The sequence below is a fragment of the Urocitellus parryii genome, chromosome 5 (genome assembly GCF_045843805.1).
Source record: "Urocitellus parryii isolate mUroPar1 chromosome 5, mUroPar1.hap1, whole genome shotgun sequence".
In the NCBI taxonomy this organism is placed as follows: domain Eukaryota; kingdom Metazoa; phylum Chordata; class Mammalia; order Rodentia; family Sciuridae; genus Urocitellus; species Urocitellus parryii.
In genome coordinates this window covers 186,863,427-186,883,698 of record NC_135535.1, presented here as the reverse complement: position 1 = coordinate 186,883,698, position 20,272 = coordinate 186,863,427, and the positions used below count along the sequence as shown (strand labels likewise).

Below are 20,272 nucleotides of genomic sequence, written 5' to 3'. Positions count from 1 at the left end.
ATTTTTCTTGGTAGCCTGAGCTACAAAGAACCACTGAGGCGTTGCAGCAACATAAATCTAAAAATCTGCAGTGTGACTCACTCTGTTTTATTATAACCCCACTGAGTGTATGTGAGTGTGTGTGTGTGTTGTAAGAAAGAATTTATAAATCTTAGCTGGTCCCCACTCAAACCTAGTAAGCTTGTGAAATCATAAAACATGGGGGCAATCAAATCATCATCTAGGAGATCAATAGAAGAGGAGAGGAGCCCTTTGATCTGTTTAGTAATCATTCCTTTAAGGGATGCAGCTGGGCATGGTAATGTAATAAAAACAGTTCTTTGTTCAGCTGGATTCAGAAGCATATACGAGTCTCCATTTGCAAATGGCATATCCATGTGAGAGATTTATAAGTTGCAAAATGCACGATGATATCAATCTAACCTGTGCATTAAATTGGGAAATGTTGCAAAGCCAGTATTGTATATTCTGTAAAGAAAAAACATTTACATGTGAACTCCTTACAAAGGTCTCCTCTCAGTTATTTCCATTTTACCTTACTATGCATTTTTGGGTGCACCAATTTATTTGATTTTAAGGGAAAAAATGTATTCTTGCAATTTAGATGTTTTTCAAGACCTTGGAGATGTCTGCTAGCATAATAATAAAAATAACAGCTGGGAGTAGTGATAAGTGCTCCTAAGTTAGCAACATTTCTAGCTGTTTTGTTTCTTCTTCTTTTACATCCAGGGTGACTTCTGACTTTTTCTGCAGGATCTGTTTTGAAATCAATACTCTGATTAGATATGGCTTATGTTTCCAAAAGGGACTCCTCCTTATTAGGATGGACGCAGGTGGCTGTACACAATGGTCTCAGCTGGAGAAGGAGCTGTAGACTTCTAAGACATTTTTCTTATTCCATAAATTCCCTACCAGTGGATTTTTCAAATTGAGGTAAGGTTTACATCACATAAAAATCAATCATTTTAAAGTAAATCATTCTATGTCAGTTACATGTCCTCTAATTTCAAAAGATTTCCCTCATTCCAAAGTAAAACCCAAACTCATGGACTACTCACTCCCCATTGTTCTCTCTTCATTCCTGGGAATCACCAATCTGCTTTTTTTGTTCCAGTGTATTTTTATGGTATTTACTCATTTATTTATTTGGTACCAGGTATTGAATCCAGGGGTCCTTTACTCTGATCCACATTCCCAGCCTTATTTATTTATTTATTTATTTTAAAACAATTTTTTTTAGTTGCAGATGGACCCAATGCCTTTATTTTATTTTTACATGGTGCTGAGGATCAAACCCAGTGCCTTCCACATACTAGGTGAGCGCTCTACCTCTGAGCCCAGCCCCAGCCCCACCTTTTTATTTTTTTATTCTTTTTTTAATATTTATTTTTTAGTTGTAGTTGGACACAATACCTTTATTTTGTTTACTTATTTTATGCGGTGCTGAGAATCAAACCCAGGGCCTTACATGATAGTGCACTACCGCTGAGCCACAACCCCAGCCCCAGTCCTTTTTATTTTGAAACAGGGTATTGTTATGTTGTTAAGCCTGGCCTCAAACTTGCAATCCTCCCGCCTCACCCTCCCAAATCGCTTGGATTACAGGCATGTGCCACCGCGCCCAGCTCTAGTGGATTTATATCCCTTTTGGTACCAGGGATGGAACCCAAGGGCTTTTAACCACTGAGCCATATCCCCAGCCTTTTTCTTTTCTTTTCTTTCTTTCTTGGTCTCACTGAGTTACTTAGAGACTCACTAAATTGCTGGGGCTGGCCTTGAACTTTTTTTTTTTTTTTTTTTAAGAGAGAGGGAGAGAGAGAGAGGAGAGAGAGAGAATTTTAATATTTATTTATTTATTTTATTTTATTGGCGGACACAACATCTTTGTTTGTATGTGGTGCTGAGGATCGAACCCGGGCTGCACGCACGCCAGGCTGAGCGCGCTACCGCTTGAGCCACATCCCCAGCCCCTGGCCTTGAACTTTCAATCCTTCTGTCTTAGCCTCCCAAGTTGCTAGATTGCAGGCATATACTCCAGTGGATTTTAAAATACATTTGATTACAGGCATATGCCACCATGCCCAGCTCTAGCGGATTTATCCCCTTTGGTACCAGGGATGGAACCCAAGGACTTTTAACCAACGAGCCATATTCCCAGCCCTTTTCTTTTCTTTCTTTCTTTTTTGTTTTTTTCTTTTTCTTTCTTTCTTGGTCTCACTGAGTTGCTTAGAGACTCACTAAATTGCTGAGGGTGGCTTTGAACTTTCAATCCTTCTGTCTTAGCCTCCCAGGTTGCTAGATTGCAGGCATATACTCCAGTGGATTTTAAAATACATTTTTAAATGGTTTCATGTTTGCCTTTAGAGCCATGAATGGTGGTACTGGGCCTTCCTGTTTGAGTTTACAGGCAAGTTCTAGAAGTTCATTTTCATGACTATTTGTAACTTGGGAGCTAAATTTGGACTCTACCTTCCAGATAATTGCTCAAATCTTGTCCCTGTTCCTCCCTTTAACCAGTATAGTAAAATAAATTCTAAATAAAGGACTTACTTTCCTTTGAAGTGTCCTTTCTGTAATACTTCATTTCCAGACTTTTGGGTTAGAACCTATAGAATACTTTTGCAAAATTGTAAGAAGTCCCCTTCCTTTTTTTTTTTTTTTTTTAAATAGGGAAATAACTACCAACTCTAATAGGTAACAGGAACTGAGGTGACTCATGGTTGGATGGGCCCAGAGCCTAATTTTGAGCATCTCCTACCTCATTGCTATGCAGAAGGGCAGTAGCTGAGGAAGTTTGCACTGTAGCAGATTGCCTATGGAACTTGGTATTGCCAAGCATTTTCTGGGCAGCATAAGCTTAAATGAGATAAAGATGAAAAGAAAGGTCTTCTGGTAATAAAGATAAAAAGAAAAATTTCTACTCCCTTATGTGGGCACTTTGTTTTATGTAGAGAAAAAACATCAGAAAGAAAAGCAAGCACTATAATCAGATGACCAAGGTCCAAATCCCAGCTCTGCTGCTTACTGTGTGACATCAAACAGGGACCTTAACCTTGGCATTCTGATGTTCATTTGTAAAATAAACATACACATACTACACTTAAATAGATAATTATGTTTATTGCCTAGGACTATGTCTGAATAAGAAAATGCTGAATAAATTTTAGCTCTTTCTAACACATCTAAGTCTCAGGATACAGAGGATCTCCTCTAATGAATCTGAATCATCTTGAGGATCATTAATTTACAAGTAGGCTTCCCACTCGCTCTTGGACTCACTTTGTTCTGTTGTCAATAACAGTTGATATCTTCCCTTCCTCTCCCCTCTCTGCCTTATGATTTTAAACATTTTTCACGTTACCTATAATTCTCCTTAATTATTTATCAAATCTGTAAAACACTCATTATTATTAAGGTCTTTAATAAATGAGTTCATGGCAATCAGAGACTCACTGAATGACACAAATTAGGGCCAGCCTCCCTCTGAACCAAAATAGTGCTTCTCTCTGTACAATAGAAACCACAGAACACAAATTGTGTTGGTGGGATTCATGTGATTTTTAAAATTTATTATTTTACTAATGTCTTAACAGCAATTGTGAGGAATAAAGATAGGGATAGGAAGAAAAGTGTCTTTTGAGGTCCTTGAACTATCGAAGCATGTGCTAGAATAAGGAAGTTCAGTAAACGCATCATGTCCTTTTCACCACAGAGCTCATAATGGAGCTGTGGAACAGGGACAGGGGCAGCTGTTGCTTTGTGGAAGTAAGCGCTGACAGAGTCCTGCATCAAACTTGGCACATGTGGCAGACAGAGCAATGCGGATGCTACACAGTCAGGCGGATGAAAAACTGACCCTCCAGACTACAGTCCAGGAAGTGAGAAGCAGTGTGCACACCCCTCTGGGGTCTGAGTGTCTCTGCCTTTCCAGCAGGGAAGGGACACCTGCCAACCATGCAGCAGTGAGGCAACTGTGGGGGAAGACTCTTAGAAAAAAGAGAATGACTTCTTTTTTATGTTTGCTGGTGATGCTGATTGACCAGAAGTGAGATTGTTATTGTTTTTTAACTTTTGGGCAATAGCATTGTGTCCTGATGATAAAATATCCTCTACTTAGCATTCTTAAAAGGCATAGGAGAGTAAAAGCAAGGCCTCTTTAGGACCTAGACTAGTGAGAAGGGGAACACATGGATTCTAAGGATAAGGGCACAAAAAAGCTAGTTCTATACCACACAGTCTGACACAGATGAGACCTTGGCTTTTTCCATTCTTAGAATACCCACCTCTTCTAACATCCTACTACATCTAAGGTCAGCTTAATCACAGCTTGGGAAAACTATTACTGTACTTCTAAAGTTAAGGTGAAAGCTACATTCTTAATAAAGTGGTTTTTTTTCCCCTAATTAAATGGATTTGAATAAGTTCAAAGTCTAACATCTAAAGATTATTTCCATTATTTTGCTTGTTGGGGGAACCATTAAAATTCATCACTGCCATTTTTTTTTTTAACCTACAGAAAGTACATGAAATGGGCAAGGGTAAGTTATTACACAAATCACAGAAATGGTTGACATGCATCTAATTTTATCCATTGAGCAAAAGAGACCTAAAGGGGTAAGTTCTTTTGAGAAAAACCTAAATGTATTCAAAAGGGAAACATACTACACTAGACATTTTTTTTCTTTTCTTTTTTTTCATGGATGGAAGAAAAGGATATGTGGAATTGAAGGGAGTAGGGAAGAAAGTGTCCATTAAATACCTATCATTTGTGACTTAGTTCTATCAGAGTGGAATTGGGTGTGGACCATTGGTTTATGCAGTGATGTGCACCACCATTTGGCGGTGATCTTATGTTTTAGGAACCTAGAGTAAGATTATATAGCTGGGTACTGGCTTACTGGCTGGGTATAGTAAATATATATGGGGTTTGCTTTCAGCTCACAGCAAATGATGATGATCACAGATTTAGCACCTTAGTTTGTACTTCCTCTGCACCTGAATCATCTATCACTGTGAAGCCTGAGCTTTAGGTGAGAAAGCTGTATTCTTAGATAATTCCTTGTGATTGCTCCAGGACTGCAGTTTACTCCAATCTAAGGGCTAGTTTTCCTATTAGAGAAAGTATTCAACACTAAATAGGATTGAAGCCTTGAAGACATTATGTAGTGGTGACAGGAGTTACGGTTCAGGTATACGCTGTTTAACAAGTCAAATAGATATTATTCCCTCTTAAGCATTAACTTTTTTTAAGCAACAGAATTATATGTTTTGGCTTGAAATGGTGCTTTCTTCTATATTTGACTTCTCCATTTTCTTAGTAGATATTACTGTTTCCTCCAATATTTCTTCAAAACTTTCTCCTATCTGGGAGGTTTTCTTAGAGGCAACCTTAGAAGCCTCCTCCTCCTCTTCCTCTTTCTTAAGTGACAGCCCAGTGGATGAGACTTTGGAGGTTGTAGAACTGAGAATTCTAGGAGGAAGCAGATAACTTGGATTGGGAGGTGGATTCAGCCCTGAAACACTTAATCCACTGGAGCTAAATCTTGTCTCTTCACCTTCCAGCAGTTTCCTGTAAATCCAAAAAAAAAAAAAAAAAACAAAAAAACAAAACAAAAAAAAACAACTCTCAGAAATCAACTTGCATTTTTTTTTTTTTTATGAAATCAAATTTCCAGTCCTATTTACTTTAGAGAGACTTTAAAGGACATTGCAATTTTGCAATTTCTTCATGGGACTGAGACCAATAATATTGTATTTCAAGGCTCAAAGAGTTGGAGATTTGTACATAGCATTTGTACATACACATACACATATACATGAACATCTTAGCATTAGCTGTGTTTAAAACATCATCAAGGGGTTGGGGTTGTGGCGCAGCGGTACAGCACTCCCCTAGCATGGGCGAGGTCCTGGGTTCGATCCTCAGCACCACATAAAAATAAATAAATTAGGGGCTGGGATTGTGGCTCAGCAGGAGAGCGCTCGCCTAGCATGGGTGGGACCTGGGTTCGAGCCTAAGCACCAATATATATATATATATTTAAAATTAATTAATTAATTAAAGATTGTGTCCAACTACAACTAGAAAACAAATATTAAAAAAATAAATAAATAACAAAATAAAACGTTGTCAAAAGGAAACCTATCAGCTAGGCATGGTGGTGCATGCCTATAATCTCAGTGGCTCAGGAGGCTGAGGCAGGAGGATCAAAAGTTCAAAGCCAGCCTCAGCAACTTACTGAGGCCCTAGGCAACTCAGAGAGACCCTGTCTCTAAATAAAATACAAAATAGGGCTGGGGATATGGCTCAGTGGTTAAGCACCCGTGGTTTCAATTCAATCCTCAATACTAAGAAAAAAAGGGAACCTATCCTATTTGTAAATATGTTCCTGAAGGAGAACTTACAACCCACCTTGGCCACCTCACATCCATTTTTTTTTTTAAGCAATTAGAGTCTTCAAAGCTTTAGAGAAGTAATTTTCCTAGTTTAACACTTTTACTGCAACAGATAAGGAGGTGAGAAGTCCACAAAGGAAGGAGAACTGCCTAATTCAGCCTGAACTTGACATCTATACTTTCTTAATTTATAAAGGCACAAAGTGATAGTCCCAGGTATGCAGAAAGAATTGCTTTAGCCCAGGAACTAAAGGCCAGCCTCAGAAACATAGCGATACCCCCATCTCAAAATCAAAAATACAAAAAAAAAAAGTACAAAGGGAATGGGACCAGCAATAATAACAGAATAAATGACATTATTCAGACACCAAATTTTTTTTCAGCGTGGCATGAACAGCACCATTAAAGAGAGGCCCTGCTGGGTGCAGCTGTGTATACCTGTAATCCCAATAGCTCAGGAGGCTGAGGCAGGAGGATCACAAGTTCAAAGCCAGCTTCAGCAACTTAGTGAAGCCCTAAACAATAGCAAGACCCCATCTCAAAATAAAAGGATTGGGGAATGGGGCTCAGTGGTAAAGTGCCTTTGGGTTCAATCCCCAGTACTAGAGGGGAAAAAAAAAAAGGGAGAGATCCCAATACCTTGCTTCCCTGAAAACCAGAAACACAAGATGCTATCCAATACTCTTGGAGCTTTATTTTGAAGTAGAATACAGTGTAAGAAAAAGAGAAAAATGTCCAGACAGATCTGAGGTCAGCTGTGCCATTTACCAAAGCCATGGCTTTGAGCAAGTCACACAGTATATGGTTGCCTTGATACCTAGGAAAATTTTATGAGATATCAATATAGTGCCAGGCACATGGTAGTCATTCTGAAAATGGCACTTGCAATTACTTTTTTTTTTTTTTGGCTGTATTAAGGATTAACTTATGGCCTTCTACATGTTAGACAAATTCACTACTACTGAGCATATCCCCAGCATACCTCAAACTTGTGATCCTCTTGCCTCAGCCTCCCAGGCAACCTGGATTACATGTATAATCCCACCATGCCCATCACCATGCTTGGCTTATAATTACATTCTTTTTTTTTTTTTTTTTTTTTAAAGGTAATGTTCACTTGAATAGGAATACAGGGAGAAACGTTCCCTTTTAGGGCTTTCTGTGTATGTAAATTCTATTTTTAAATTTAGAATCTGATGGATTTTTATTTCTGTGTACCTCCATTATCCCCTTAAACCCTTGGCAGAGGTTATGAAAAATATTCTAAGACTAGTAAGGTAAAGCTGGGATATACATCGAGGTAGAGGGACAAGGAGCTTAGTTTGCCTGGAAGAAGCCACTGATGTCCCTTTTCATCCTCCTCCGCTGATCAGAAACCACAGAGACTAGAACCACTTATTTGAGTAGCATTGCCCCCAGGTAAGTATGCGCTTTGCTTGGGTAAGCATGCCCTCTGAAGTACCTGTAAGCTGCTATCTCAATGTCAAGGGCCATTTTGACATTGAGCAAGTCCTGGTATTCCCGAAGGTGGCGTGCCATCTCACTCTTGGTATTCCTCAGATCATTCTCCAGCTGTCCAATGCTATCCTGAAAAGTAACATATCCAAAATATTTAGGGCACAGTTGCTGAAATTCATTGAAATTTCCTGAAGGCAAAGGATTCTCCACCCCCACTACACATTAAAGCCACCTAAGCAACGTATAAAATACTCACATACAGATGTGTCTCTCAGCTCAGATTCTGACTCATTTATTCTGGGGTGGGACTCAAGCATTTGCATTTTTTCATAGAGGCCTCCAAGAGATTCAGATGCATGGTGAGGTTTAGGAACTTCTACCCTGAGGCACATGGTACGCAGGGGACACTGAAATAATTTTTTTAAAAAAATATTTATCATCCCTCCATTGCTTGTTGTACTGGTGCTGAGTAACTCCACTATTCATTTCCTTTTCAAAACATGAAGCATCAGGTTAGGAGCTTAGATTCAGGACATTCCAACTGTGTAAACTACAGAGAGAACAGCCCTCCTTCTCTGCTACCACTCCATGCCTTTGCTGGTCTTGATGGTTTCCTGGAAGTCTGCTACTCAGTGACTACTGAAAACTCCTCAGCATGAGATCATTCTTCCTTTTGCTCCCTGGCTTTTCTTTTGTTCACTGAACATACCAAGTTCATTGCTGTTTCAGGCCCTTTAGGCCTGCAATTTCTTCTGCCTAGAGAGCCATATGTTGGATCTTTACCAATATCTTATGTAAGATTCAGCTCAAAGTTTATTTCCTTAGATAGTTCTTCCTTTGCATTCAATTTAAGTACCCTCCCTTTACCAATCCAGCACATTACCTGACCTCCAGCCAGGGTAGCTCCTAGGCCATGCAGAAACTATGGGCAAATTACAAATATGTACCTTCAAAAGGAGGACAAATTAGAAAAAACTTGAAAGCTTTTTATAGGAAATTATCTTGTTTACCAACATCAGTGGTTCTACCTATTAGATGTCAGAGGCACACACCCTCTATCCCAGTTGTGACAACCAAAAATGTAATTAACATGGTGACTGGGATCCTTTCTGTCTAGCTCACCCCTAGAAACTCAGATCCTGGCATAAATACAATGTAAATGCTCAATGAGTGATAGATGAATGAATGAATGATGCTATGTAAGTACTTTAAAAAAATTTCTGTAGTTGTAGATGAACAGAATGCCTTTATTTTATGTTTATTTTTATGCGGTACTGAGGATCGAACCCAGTTCCTCATGCATGCTAGGCAAGTGCTCTGCCACTGAGCTACAGTCCCAACCCCATTACTTCTTTTCTTAAGACCTGAAAAAATGTGATCAAATAGGCCATTAATTCAGCTCCAACTCTGTTGACAGGAAAAACACAGTGATTTTATGCAGATAAACAAGTCAGAAACTTCAAGAAAGCCAGTATTGAAGTGGATGATGAAGCAATGATGAAGGGCAGGTCTGATCCTTCAGGGGGGTACAAACTTCCAAACCAAGAGAATTTGTAAAAAGAGTTAAAAATCCATGCTACCCACATGTTATATAACTATTAACAGGTATACTGCAAAAGAGAATCTCAACTGACTGATGGGAATAAAACAAAGATTGACAGATAAGCAGTGGGGGAAATTCAGATAACACTGGACAACGATGCAAGCAAGTCTGCTAGTGATGCATTAGGAGTAAGAATTGCTATTACTATAACAATGGAGAAAGAAGTCTAGGGCGAGGAAAAAAGGAGAAGGGGGAGGAATGAGGACATTTTTATTATGCAAAAGAGCAAGAGAAATGCATTATGAGGAAGAGAGAGGAAGATTTCAGTGGGATCTTTGGCCTACATGTTTGCCCTGGCACTAACATTCAATGTTAGTTTTCTACATTTTAGTTTCTTCTAACCTTCCATTTCTGCACTTGGCAAATTATGAATTTTTTTAAAATAGGGAAAATTACAGTGTTTACTCTTTTCCAAGTTGTTCCAAGAGTCAAGATTCTAGTTTAATCCATCTTACATTAATACATGAGGAGTCTATTACTTGTTAAGTTAGATAATACTCATTAGAATAGCATGGCACATAATAGTCAATGCTAGTGATTTTTGTTATTGTTAATAACACATCATGTGACTTTACTCTTTTGATGATATGGACAAATTATAATGATCTATCCCTACAACCTCTTAGGTAATGAAGAAATGAATATAATAGTATACAATATTAATGTATAACAAACTGTACTTTTGGAGAGTGGTTGCATATCTCTTAAAGCATCAAGTTTTTTTTAAAAAAATAACAATTTTCAATTGAAACCTTTCTAAAGTGGCTTATACTACTCACAAATAAGATAGTAAACATAATGCAACCTTCTTGGCAATTAAGCATCATGAAAACAATCATTTTTCTATAATTCTATAATGTCATTTAGGTATCTCAAGCTATTTATACCCTAAACAACCCCAAAGATCAGTATTTGAACTCAAGTTGCTGCTTATTGGTTTTCTTTGTCCTCAAAGACACCCTGATCTGCTGGCTACTCATTTTTGACAATGCCTGACAACAGTGGTCACCCTTCTCTATCCTGCTGCAGGTTTGAAACCCAAACACAAAAGCATTTTAGAATCACATAAAGAATGATTAGGCTGAGGGTATCAAAGAAGTCAGTTTCATAAAATGTGATGTGGAGATGCTATTTTGTCTTATCAGGTTAACGAGGTCTTTTTTTAAAAAAAATTGTTAAATAGTTGTGTTTTCTAAATGAAAGATTGCTGGGGAGCTAAGTTCTAGATGGATGAGATTTCTGGAATTTTTTAAAAAATATTTATTTATTAGTTTTAGGTGGATACAATATCTTTATTTTATATTTATATGGTGCTGAGGAACCCTGTGCCTCACGCATGCTAGGTGAGCACTCTACCACTGAGCCACAACCCCAGCCCCGAGATTTCAGGAAGTTTTATGTTATACATTTCACACATCTATTTTGTGGATCAGAATGGACAAAAAGCACAAGTTGGCTTCTTCATGAAGAGGCTAACTGCTGACCATTAATGGCTCATGAACGTGTAGCCCCCTTTGTTTGCACACTCCTCCCCACACCAGCCTGTGTCTTGCATTGCCCTTCAAAAGCCCTGCCAAGATGGCCTCCAGCTCGAAATCTGAGCAGAGTGCTGCAGTCTGCCCCCTCCCCCAACCACGCAGCTGCTGCTGGCTTAGCCCGAGGGACCCAGAGGCACACCCTATTCCAGCTGAGGTCTCTTTCCAGAGTAGTTTAGACAACTGAAGAGCATCTGGCCCAAGGCTGGAAGGATGCAGATTGGAGGAGGAAAAAGAATGAGCCACACTAGCATCTGCAGTGAAGAGAGACAGTGCAGTGGATTTCATCACTTTTGGGGGCCCCTCAGCCAGATGATTAGTAGTGAATGCAGCACAGTCTGATTGAAAGGGATCATCCAGAGTTATTGTTCTGCATAATCAATTTAGGTGGTAAGAGAGGAATTTTAAATGTGGTCCACCCATGATGTACTGTCATTCCTTATTCTCACTCTTTGCTTCAGCCACGTCTTTCTTTTTCTTTCTTCTACCACATTTTAAAAATCCTGTATTATAAGTAATCTCTTTAAATTAGTTTAATGGAATATGTGGTTTTGGTGAGTGCACTCCAAAATTAGTTTGAGGACCAATCCTTTCAGTAAAGGATGCAGCCCTTTTAGTGAAAATGTTTATTTCTGGACCCATTGGGAACCACTGACTCCATATGTTTGGGAGTGGGCCCAAGGATCTTTCTAAAAGGCTCTCTGTGTTAGACAATAGTAGGGTCATCTAGACATCCTGTGCAAAAAACAACAGAAATTACAGCTTTTTTTAAAGCTCCTACTTGACCTTGGTGAGTCACTAGATTTAGGAACTACTGGTTTAAATATTTTTGTAAAGGAGATATCATAGTGGTCCAGATGACAGTAACAGTGAAACAGCTTTTTAAAAAGACCAAATATACCTTTCTTTTCCCTTGAATTCCAATTTAAGAAATAGATCTATCAAACTATAGATTTATATGCAGCCACTGTCACCTCCATCTCCCTGGGGCCAGACCCTTCCTGCTATTTAATTAGGCTATACTCCAATCTCATATTGGAGAGAAGAAAGCAGACTTGGCTGTTCTCCCTGGAGAGCATTAACCAGCAGTGATCCTGATTGTTCAGCAAGGTCTTTCAAGGAAAGCTTTGGCTTTCTAAGACTGGCCATAGTTCAGGTCTGGGACCCTGAGTACCCTCTAGGAGTGTTTTTACACATCTTTAGCACAACTGGGACTTTAATGGTAGTGTAGCAACCATGCAGGGATCAAAATTACCCTGTCAAAAATGAACAGGCCTTACACTTTCCATGCAAAGGGTGGCTGCATTTGGCTTTTGAAGACAATAGCCCTAGCTTTTTCTAATCTCTTCTGCCTGGTTCAGACTCTCATCCACTATTGAGTACTTATTTTGTCACCTTGAATCATTTTTTACCCTTTCAAAAGTGTAATAAGTTTTCTCTCCTCAAATAGGCTATCAGCTCTTTGGGGCAAAGAAAGCTTGACTTTAATGGGGCCTTCCTGTGTCCCTGAGAGGGTTACCAAGCTTGCAAAGGAAAGTGGGTCTACTACCAATATCTGCAGCAGAAGAGAACAGCTTCTCATAACTGCAGTGAAAGGGGTTGGGGTGGGGTGGGGTGAGAGGACAGGAAAACAATGGCTGGATCTTACTAAGGAAGAGGGAGGCTTTTCACCTTGGTCAGTACTAAGACTGACAGAACAGTCAGAAGCTTTAGGACTTCTGGATATGTAGATTAAACTGTGAGCCCCACCCCAACCTTAAATCTCAAAGGGTAGGAAATAGCTCTCTGTTGTCTGAACTCCTCTTCCACACCTAGGGGTGGGTCCACTGTAGTCTCTGAAGACTACAGCTGTCAGGAACAGCACTGCAGAGCTGCAGATGCTGCAATTTCTGTTGTTTTTTGTTTCTTGCACACCAGGTCGGATGATCCTACTATTGTCTAACATGGAAAGCCTTTTAGAGCAAATAAGCCAGAAAACACTAGCACTGCCTCCTGAATGTAGGGGCTAAAGCAAGCAAACAGAGTACCTGGCAAAGCCTAAGTCAGCTGACAGTTTGGGCTGTTAGCCTTTTTGTACAAATACTGGGCACTCTTTCCAGAAGACCACCTAGTTTAACCTTTGAGGCTTCTGGAAGAAAACATGAAGTCTTACATGAGTCTGATTAATTCACATCATGGCGGGGGGGGGGGGTAGGTGTGGGACACATAGTGAAAAGTTCATGTTACACATTTTGAAACAGAATTGAAGTATTTATTTGAGTAATACTATAATACGAAGCTAACCAAACAGTCCAGGCTGGCTTTCTTCTTTTATCAAAAGGAGTTCTTTGTAATGAATAGCAACTACCTGTACATCAATAATTCTTTAACTTCTTCCTAAAAATAGTACTTTTAGGATATCATGCTTTTTCTCAGTTCTACTTTATTAATGTTCCCAAACCCTATTAATCTTATCAAATGTAATGTATTCTAACTAGATTATTTCAAGTTTCCAAATCGTGGACATTCTATTCCAAGAACTCTTCATTGTACCTTGAGAATGAACCACACTATTTTGTTCTTTTCTATATTTTTCATTTGCCCTGCATCCTGCCTATGCCCTCTGTAGCCATAAACCTAGAAGGTCCTGTGTAGTAAAACTGAAGATGCAGTGGTCTTTGTTGGAAGGAAAGAGCCAATCAATACCTTCACAAGCGCTTATAGGGCAGGAGATGAAAAAAAAAATGTCGCCTATAACAAAGAAACCATCTCTGTGGTTTAGACGCAAAACTGTTAAGGTAATGATAATTTTTAAGTGGGACCTCACAGTTACTGAGGAGATTTTTTTTTTAAGTGCCTAGCCATCCATGAAAGTAAAAATTTATGTTGTCCACTAGGTGACCTTTGATTGCAGATAACCAAGACTGGTGTGTTGGTATTGAAAAAGAAAAAAAAAGAAAGAAAGAAAAAGAAATCAAAGCAGTTAATTGTCTAGAGATTCATAACTGGGACACGGGATAGGAGAGACATTGTTTCTAAGACGGGAGGAACACGAGATCAGCACCACGGACAGCGCCCTAGCCTTTTTTTTTTTTTTTTTCCCTTGTCTGCTAAGTGGTGTAAAGCTTTCTTTAGGTAGCGAATGTCATCAATAGGTCGACTCAAAACAATGGGGCGGGGGTGTGGGGGAAGGGTAGAGCGGGGTTACTAGCTCAATCACAATCCAGTTCCTCCGTCCCCAATCCGTACTCCTTTGAGGGCAAGAGTCATGAAAATGGGATGGGTCCCTTCCCAGTTGCCAACACTAACTGAAGCATACAAAAAGAATAAAAGAATTAAACAAACAATAAAAGAAGCTGAGGCACAGTCGGGCCCATGGAGAAACTGTGACCTGCCTCTCTTCTACTCTGGAAAGGAGACTGTCCTCCAGGTCGCCAGTATGTATGTGTCCACTTGCTGACGGAAAGGCATGGTTGGATTTTTCGAACTCCAAAGAAGTTTAAGGGCTTCTTTGTTAGAAGGGCCGGGACAGGGAACATAATTGAGGGGCTGGGAAGAGAGCTACCTAACAGTTCACAGTGGAGCTTTTTGTTTGCCAGGGCCTCCAGTCGAGGCTCTTCTCTCCACTTCCTTACACTCCCTTGTTTACTATGGCCCCCATTTTACGGGAAGTGCAGGTATGCACGGGAGAGGACAGGTTTTCTCTCCCTCTGCAGCGCTCCGGCCCTTACCTGGTAGCCGGCCACCTCCGCACTGTGCCGCTCCTCCAACTCCAGGATCTGCCTCTCCAAGGATTCATTGGCCCCGCGCAGGCCCTCGATCTCGATGGTGCGTGCCTGTAGCTGGCGCCGATACTCGTGGATCTCCTCGCGACTGGCTCGAATGGCTTCGGTGCTGCGCGCCGCCTGCTCGTTCAGGTTGGCGAACTTGGACTTGTACCACTCCTCGGCTGACTGCAGGTTCTTAGCGGCCAGGGATTCATATTGGGCGCGAATCTCCCTCAGCGCTGAACTCAGGTCTGGTTTGGCCACAGCCACGTCCACCTCAGCCGCGGCCTGCGACGATGCCTGCAGCGTGGCTAGCAGTTCAGCTACCTCTTCATCGTGCACCTGGCGCACGAAGGCCAGCTCGTCCAGCAGCGACTCCACCTTCTTTTCCAAGTCCAGGCGGGCCAGAGTGGCGCCGTCCACGTCGCGCTGCTGTGCCTTCAGGGCGCGTTCGGCGCCTTCGCGCCCGCGGCTCTCCTCTTCGCAGCGCGCCCGCAACCGCTGCACCTCTTCCGCCAGGCCGTCGCGCTCCAGCAGGGCCTGCGCGCGCGCCGAGCTTGCCTCCTCCAGCTGCGCGCGCAGGTCGCGCAGCTCGCGCTGGAAGAGCTCTCCCACGCGCGACGGCTCGGCGTGGCGTTGCCGCAGCGCAGCCAACTCGGCCTCCAGTGCGCGGTTCTGTGTCTCCAGCTGGTGCACCTTCTCGATGAACACCGCGAAGCGGTCGTTGAGGCCCTGCAGCTGCTCCTTCTCGTTGGTGCGGATGATCTTGTACTCGTTGGTGCGCGCTGCCGCCTGGCTTAAGTCCAGCCCGTCGGACGCCGGCAGCCGGCGGTAGGCCAGGCCCAAGCCAAGCGACGAGGCCGAGGAGCAGGCGGCCGAGGAGGCCACATTGCAGCGGGACAGTGATTGCGAGCGGAAGCTGCCCGCGCCGCCAGTCCCAGAGAGACGCCCAGACAGGCGAGAGCTGTCCCCGAACACCTTGCGGTAGGAGGAGGCGGAGCACAGGTAATGCTCCGAACCGAAGCTCATGGTGCCAGGATCAGGGCCTGGAGAGCGGCTGCAGCTGGAGCTACTGAGGACGCTAGAGGTGCGGCAGGCTGGGCGCGGCGGGGCGGTGTGCACCGGGTTTTAAGGCGCGGGGGCTGGGACAACGCGTTGGGGGCGGAGCTCCTGCTTCGGGTCCGGCCTGGAGAGGGAAGGGGGGCATCCGGGAGCGGGGGCGGGGAAGCGCAGTGACTACCGCAGCTGCGCGCGCGAGCAACCTTGGGTGCCCAGGCTGGGTCTTCTGCGTAGGAGCCGCCTTAAGATTTCCGCGCCTCTCAGGGAGAAGTGCTTTGGAAGTGCCTGGAGCCAAGAGTGGCTAAACGACCCGGTTTTCTCAGCCAGAAACCACACAGCTCTGTCACTTTTCCAAACCCAGGCCTCTCTTCACCCTTTAACCAACTGGGAGAGTAGATTTTCTGAGAGGTGTCCCCCATATCTATATCTACCCCTGAGTTCCCATGGATGAAATCTTTTTTCTCCAGTAAGAATGGGAGTCTGAAGGATGAGGCGTTGTCCCCTCTCAGGTGTCTTAGAGCTTCCAGGGGAAAAAGATGGGCCTACGTCAGAAAGCATCCCTTCAGCTCTTCAGCTCTTCAGCTTCCAGGGGGAAGATGGGGAAGGGAGAGCAGATCGGTAAAGAACGTGAGCCCAAGTTTCAGAGAGTGGAGAGAAGAGGAGGTAGAGCCAAAAAGGGGCCAGGCCTGGAAAAGAAGAAAGCGCTGGGAATTACTGGGCTTCTTTGGTAGGGCTCTAACACAGAACTGGACCACAGGCTGGTGAAAAGGGACAGCAGACTTGTTTTTGTTTTATAAGTTATTGTATGTTTTTAAAAAATATTTATTTTTTAGTTGTAGTTGACACAATACCTTTATTCTAATCATTCATTTTAATGTGGTGCTGAGGATCGAACCCAGGGCCCAGCAGGTACTAGGCGAGTGCTCTTTTGAAAATCGGAGGAGCTGGAATGGCTGCTGTGGGTGGATGTGAGGCACCCTTGCTATTTGTGTTAGTATGTTCTGTTTATCATGCCCCCACCACCACACTCTCCACCGAATCATACCCACTTTCTTAATTCATTACTTTATCTGTCTGAACCTGTAGGCATTTGAAATTCCAGTTTGTGTAAATTAGGTCCTCATGGGCTTTGGAGAGACATTTCCTGGGAGATCTCTTTGGACAAATGAGTTGCCTACAGAGAGATTAAATTCCCAGATTGGGGAACAGTGTAGGTGATTGAGCTGGCCTTCTTTGCCACACAGTAAGGGAACTCAAAGAATGGGACCTGGAAAGAAGAAGGCTAGGTTATCAGTACTCTCCTTCAAGTTTATAATTATATCATGTTGGGTGTGGACGTGGCTTTGGAGACACAGAAGGAAGACCTTTTCAGTTATATTCCAGAATACCAGACTTAGGGCCTTTTTTGATCTTGAAAGATCTTGTACTTAGAACTACAGGTAAATTGGGGGGGGGGGCGGTATTACCTGGATAATCCACCAAAGGGGGAAAATTAATCTTATGGGGACTTTGGAGAATATCTCTTGGCTTTGTGTTTGATGTAGAAGATTTTTTTTTTCTTTTTTCTTTTGGTACCAGGAATTAAGCTCAAGGGAACTCAACAACTGAGCCACATTCTGAGCTCTATTTTGTATTTTATTTAGAGACAGGGTCTCACTGAGTTGCTTAGTGCCACTAAGTCCTGAGGCTGCTGGGATTACAGGCATGTGCCACCATGCCCGGCTGATTTAGAAGATCTTAAGGCCCTGATACAACCTGTCCTTCTATGTCCTCATCACTCAATGAAGACCTGAGTAAAAGAGACTCAATTCTGAGGTCTTTGGGCTCAGAAAGACTTGGGAGTGGGGTGAAGTATGAAAGAGTGATAACATTACTGAATTATTACTGCCTCCCAGCCATTGTGCCAGCAATTGTGTTTTGTTTTGCCTTATTCTTCAAGGTGGCCCTCACCTCTGTTTTACAAGGAAGACACTGAAGCTCAGGTGCAGTACTCTGCCCAAGGCCACCAGCAAAGACAAACAAAATGCGTTTGCCTTCTTTCCTCACCACATAATTCTTAGTGCAATGAGAATCTTGAAGTCCCACTAATTTCTTTGCAGCCAGAATAGGACCAAGAGAATTTTGGCCCATAACAAATTAGCAAGCTGGTTTGTAATTGAAAGAACATTGGACTCGGAGGTGGTGGGTATGAATTGTGACTTCTGTCCTTATTAAGTATGTGGGGATAACACTCATCTCCCAGGGTCATGAAAGACTGAGTTGATGTACTCAAACATATTTTGTAGGCTATATATATATATATATCTATATCTATCTATATCTATATCTATCTATATATATATATATATATATATATATATATAAATAATTATTCTTATCATTGTCTTCTTTCTAGTTAAAGGATACTTCTTCATGTCCACCACTGGTTCTGAGTCAGGTGTGGTGAGAGGATTATAAGAAACTATCCACTACACCTTGCACAGGCCTCCAGGTTGCCCCTTGTGAGACAGCATACAGCCAACATTGACTGTGTGTGGTGTCACCAGCCTGCATGAGTGGGGCAAATGGAAACAACACAGATAATTAGGAGATCTTTCTTCTGGGCCATGGTTCCAGTCTCATTTCAATAATGTTATTCAGGACTACCAAAAGCCATTAATATATCCTGGTTGGAATTCCATCTTTCTTTTCCTTTCCATTCTCTAATAAAAGCTGTAACTCCTCTGCACAAGACAAAACATATACAGAGGAGAAGAAAGAAAAGCAAAAGGCCTAAATAATCTGATGAAGTGGCAGTGGCCCTGGGAAGTCTACGGTGGGCTGCATTTTCTCAACAGCTTACTTGAGCTTTTCTCCCCTTTCTTAGCATCCCACTCAAAGACCCAATTGTTTGACTTTAATAATCTTAACACAAAGCTATCCTACGAAGGATTTTGGCTGAATCTCAAGCCATAACTCCTTCCAGCTGGCCAGGTTTCCTGAGGGAGTCCCCTGGCCATGCTAGGACAGTGTCTTCTCTTTCCTCTGGTGTCACACTCAGGCCTAAAGACACATTGGTCAATTGTCCCCAGTTCTCCCTCATGCCACATCCTCCACAGTCCCTCTGTGGCATTTGGCAGTGCTAATCATTCTCCTTGGCTTCAAGGACTGTGTTCTTGGTTCTCTGCTTTTCTTTCCATGAACTTTGCTTTTTAGATATTAGATCTCCCAGAGGCAGAGAGACTTTTGATAAAGTCATTTCCCTGCAAGATGTAGTTTTGAATAATGACTATACCTAGCCATGTAATCTTGAACACATTACTATTATTGGATGAACTTTAGCCTGTTCATCTGTAAAATTGTTATAAAACTGTCCACCTATCCCAATGGCTCAAGAGGCTGAGGCAGGAGGATTGCAGGTTCAAAGCCAGCTTCAATAGCTTAACAAGGATGTAAGCAACTTAGGAAGACCCTGTCTCAAAATAAAAAGGGAAGAGGATGTGGCTCAGTAGTTAAGTGTCCTTGGGTTCAATCCCTGGTACCAAGAAAACAAAACAACAACAAAAAATACTGTCCACCTGAGTGGTCTTCAAACCTGGCTGATCATTAGAATTACCTGAGAACTTAAACTCAGATTCTTAGGCCTTCCACTACACCCATTCTAAAATCTAGGTTTCAGAGCCTTTGACCTACCTCTCATGAGATTACTGTGAGGTTTCAATAAGATTATGTATCCAAAGTGGATATCATAAGGCCTTCTGTGTGTATATTCAATAAATGGTGGTCATCAGAAGCATCAACTTCTTTGATCCATTTATTCAACAGTTACTGAATGTTTATTGTAGACCAAGTGCTAGGATAAATGCTAGGTATAAAAGGCAGATGTGGGGCTGGGGTTGTAGCTCAGTAGTAGAGTGCTCTCCTTGCATGTGGAGGGCACTGGGTTCCATCCTCAGAACCACATAAAAAATAAAGGCATTGTGTCCATCTACAACTAAAAAAATAGTAAAAAAAAAAAAAAAAAAGGCAGATGTTGCCTTTGCTTCCATGGGTCTGGCATCCTAGCAGGAAGACAGAGATTAAACAACTAATTACGTAATTGTAATTGTGACACAAGTTATCGTGAGGCATATAGCAAAAAGACTGACCTATGTTGATGAGTCCCAAATCTCTTAACTCCTAATTCCAAATCCAGACCTACCTAAAACTGCCTCTTTGTATCTCCTGTGAATCCTTGGTATTACTGTATTTCTAAAAGTGAACTTCAGGAAACAATAAACAAAAGTGAACTTAAGTAGGGTACAGTGGTATGTTTGTTGTCCCACACATACACACATACACACACACATATACACACGTGCACATTTATATATATACATACACATATATATTTGTCTGTGTGAAAAGAAATATATTAAAGTGAACTTGTAATCTCCCTTGAGAATCTCCTTCCACTTCTTTGATTTTGTTTTTATGTCCCACTTTGTTCCTCTGCT

At 41.9% G+C, this 20,272-nt stretch overlaps 1 protein-coding gene across 1 annotated transcript; it reads right to left on the bottom strand.

Annotated features, from left to right (window-relative positions):
* Positions 1-5,259: 5,259 nt before the first annotated feature.
* Positions 5,260-15,767, bottom strand: Ina (internexin neuronal intermediate filament protein alpha). Its single transcript, XM_077799298.1, has 3 exons — positions 14,703-15,767; positions 7,859-7,983; positions 5,260-5,569 (listed from the first exon to the last, which is right to left on the bottom strand). The coding sequence occupies exons 1-3, from the start codon at positions 15,765-15,767 to the stop codon at positions 5,260-5,262; spliced, it is 1,500 nt and encodes a 499-aa protein (XP_077655424.1).
* Positions 15,768-20,272: the final 4,505 nt, after the last annotated feature.

Excerpts from the sequence above, each read along its gene's own strand:
- Ina (XM_077799298.1), bottom strand. The coding sequence starts at position 15,767 with ATGAGCTTCGGTTCGGAGCATTACCTGTGCTCCGCCTCCTCCTACCGC. Across the intron at positions 7,984-14,702 it reads CGGAGGTGGCCGGCTACCAG|GATAGCATTGGACAGCTGGA; the intron begins GTAAGGGCCGGA and ends GTTACTTTTCAG. Across the intron at positions 5,570-7,858 it reads ATTGAGATAGCAGCTTACAG|GAAACTGCTGGAAGGTGAAG; the intron begins GTACTTCAGAGG and ends TTGGATTTACAG.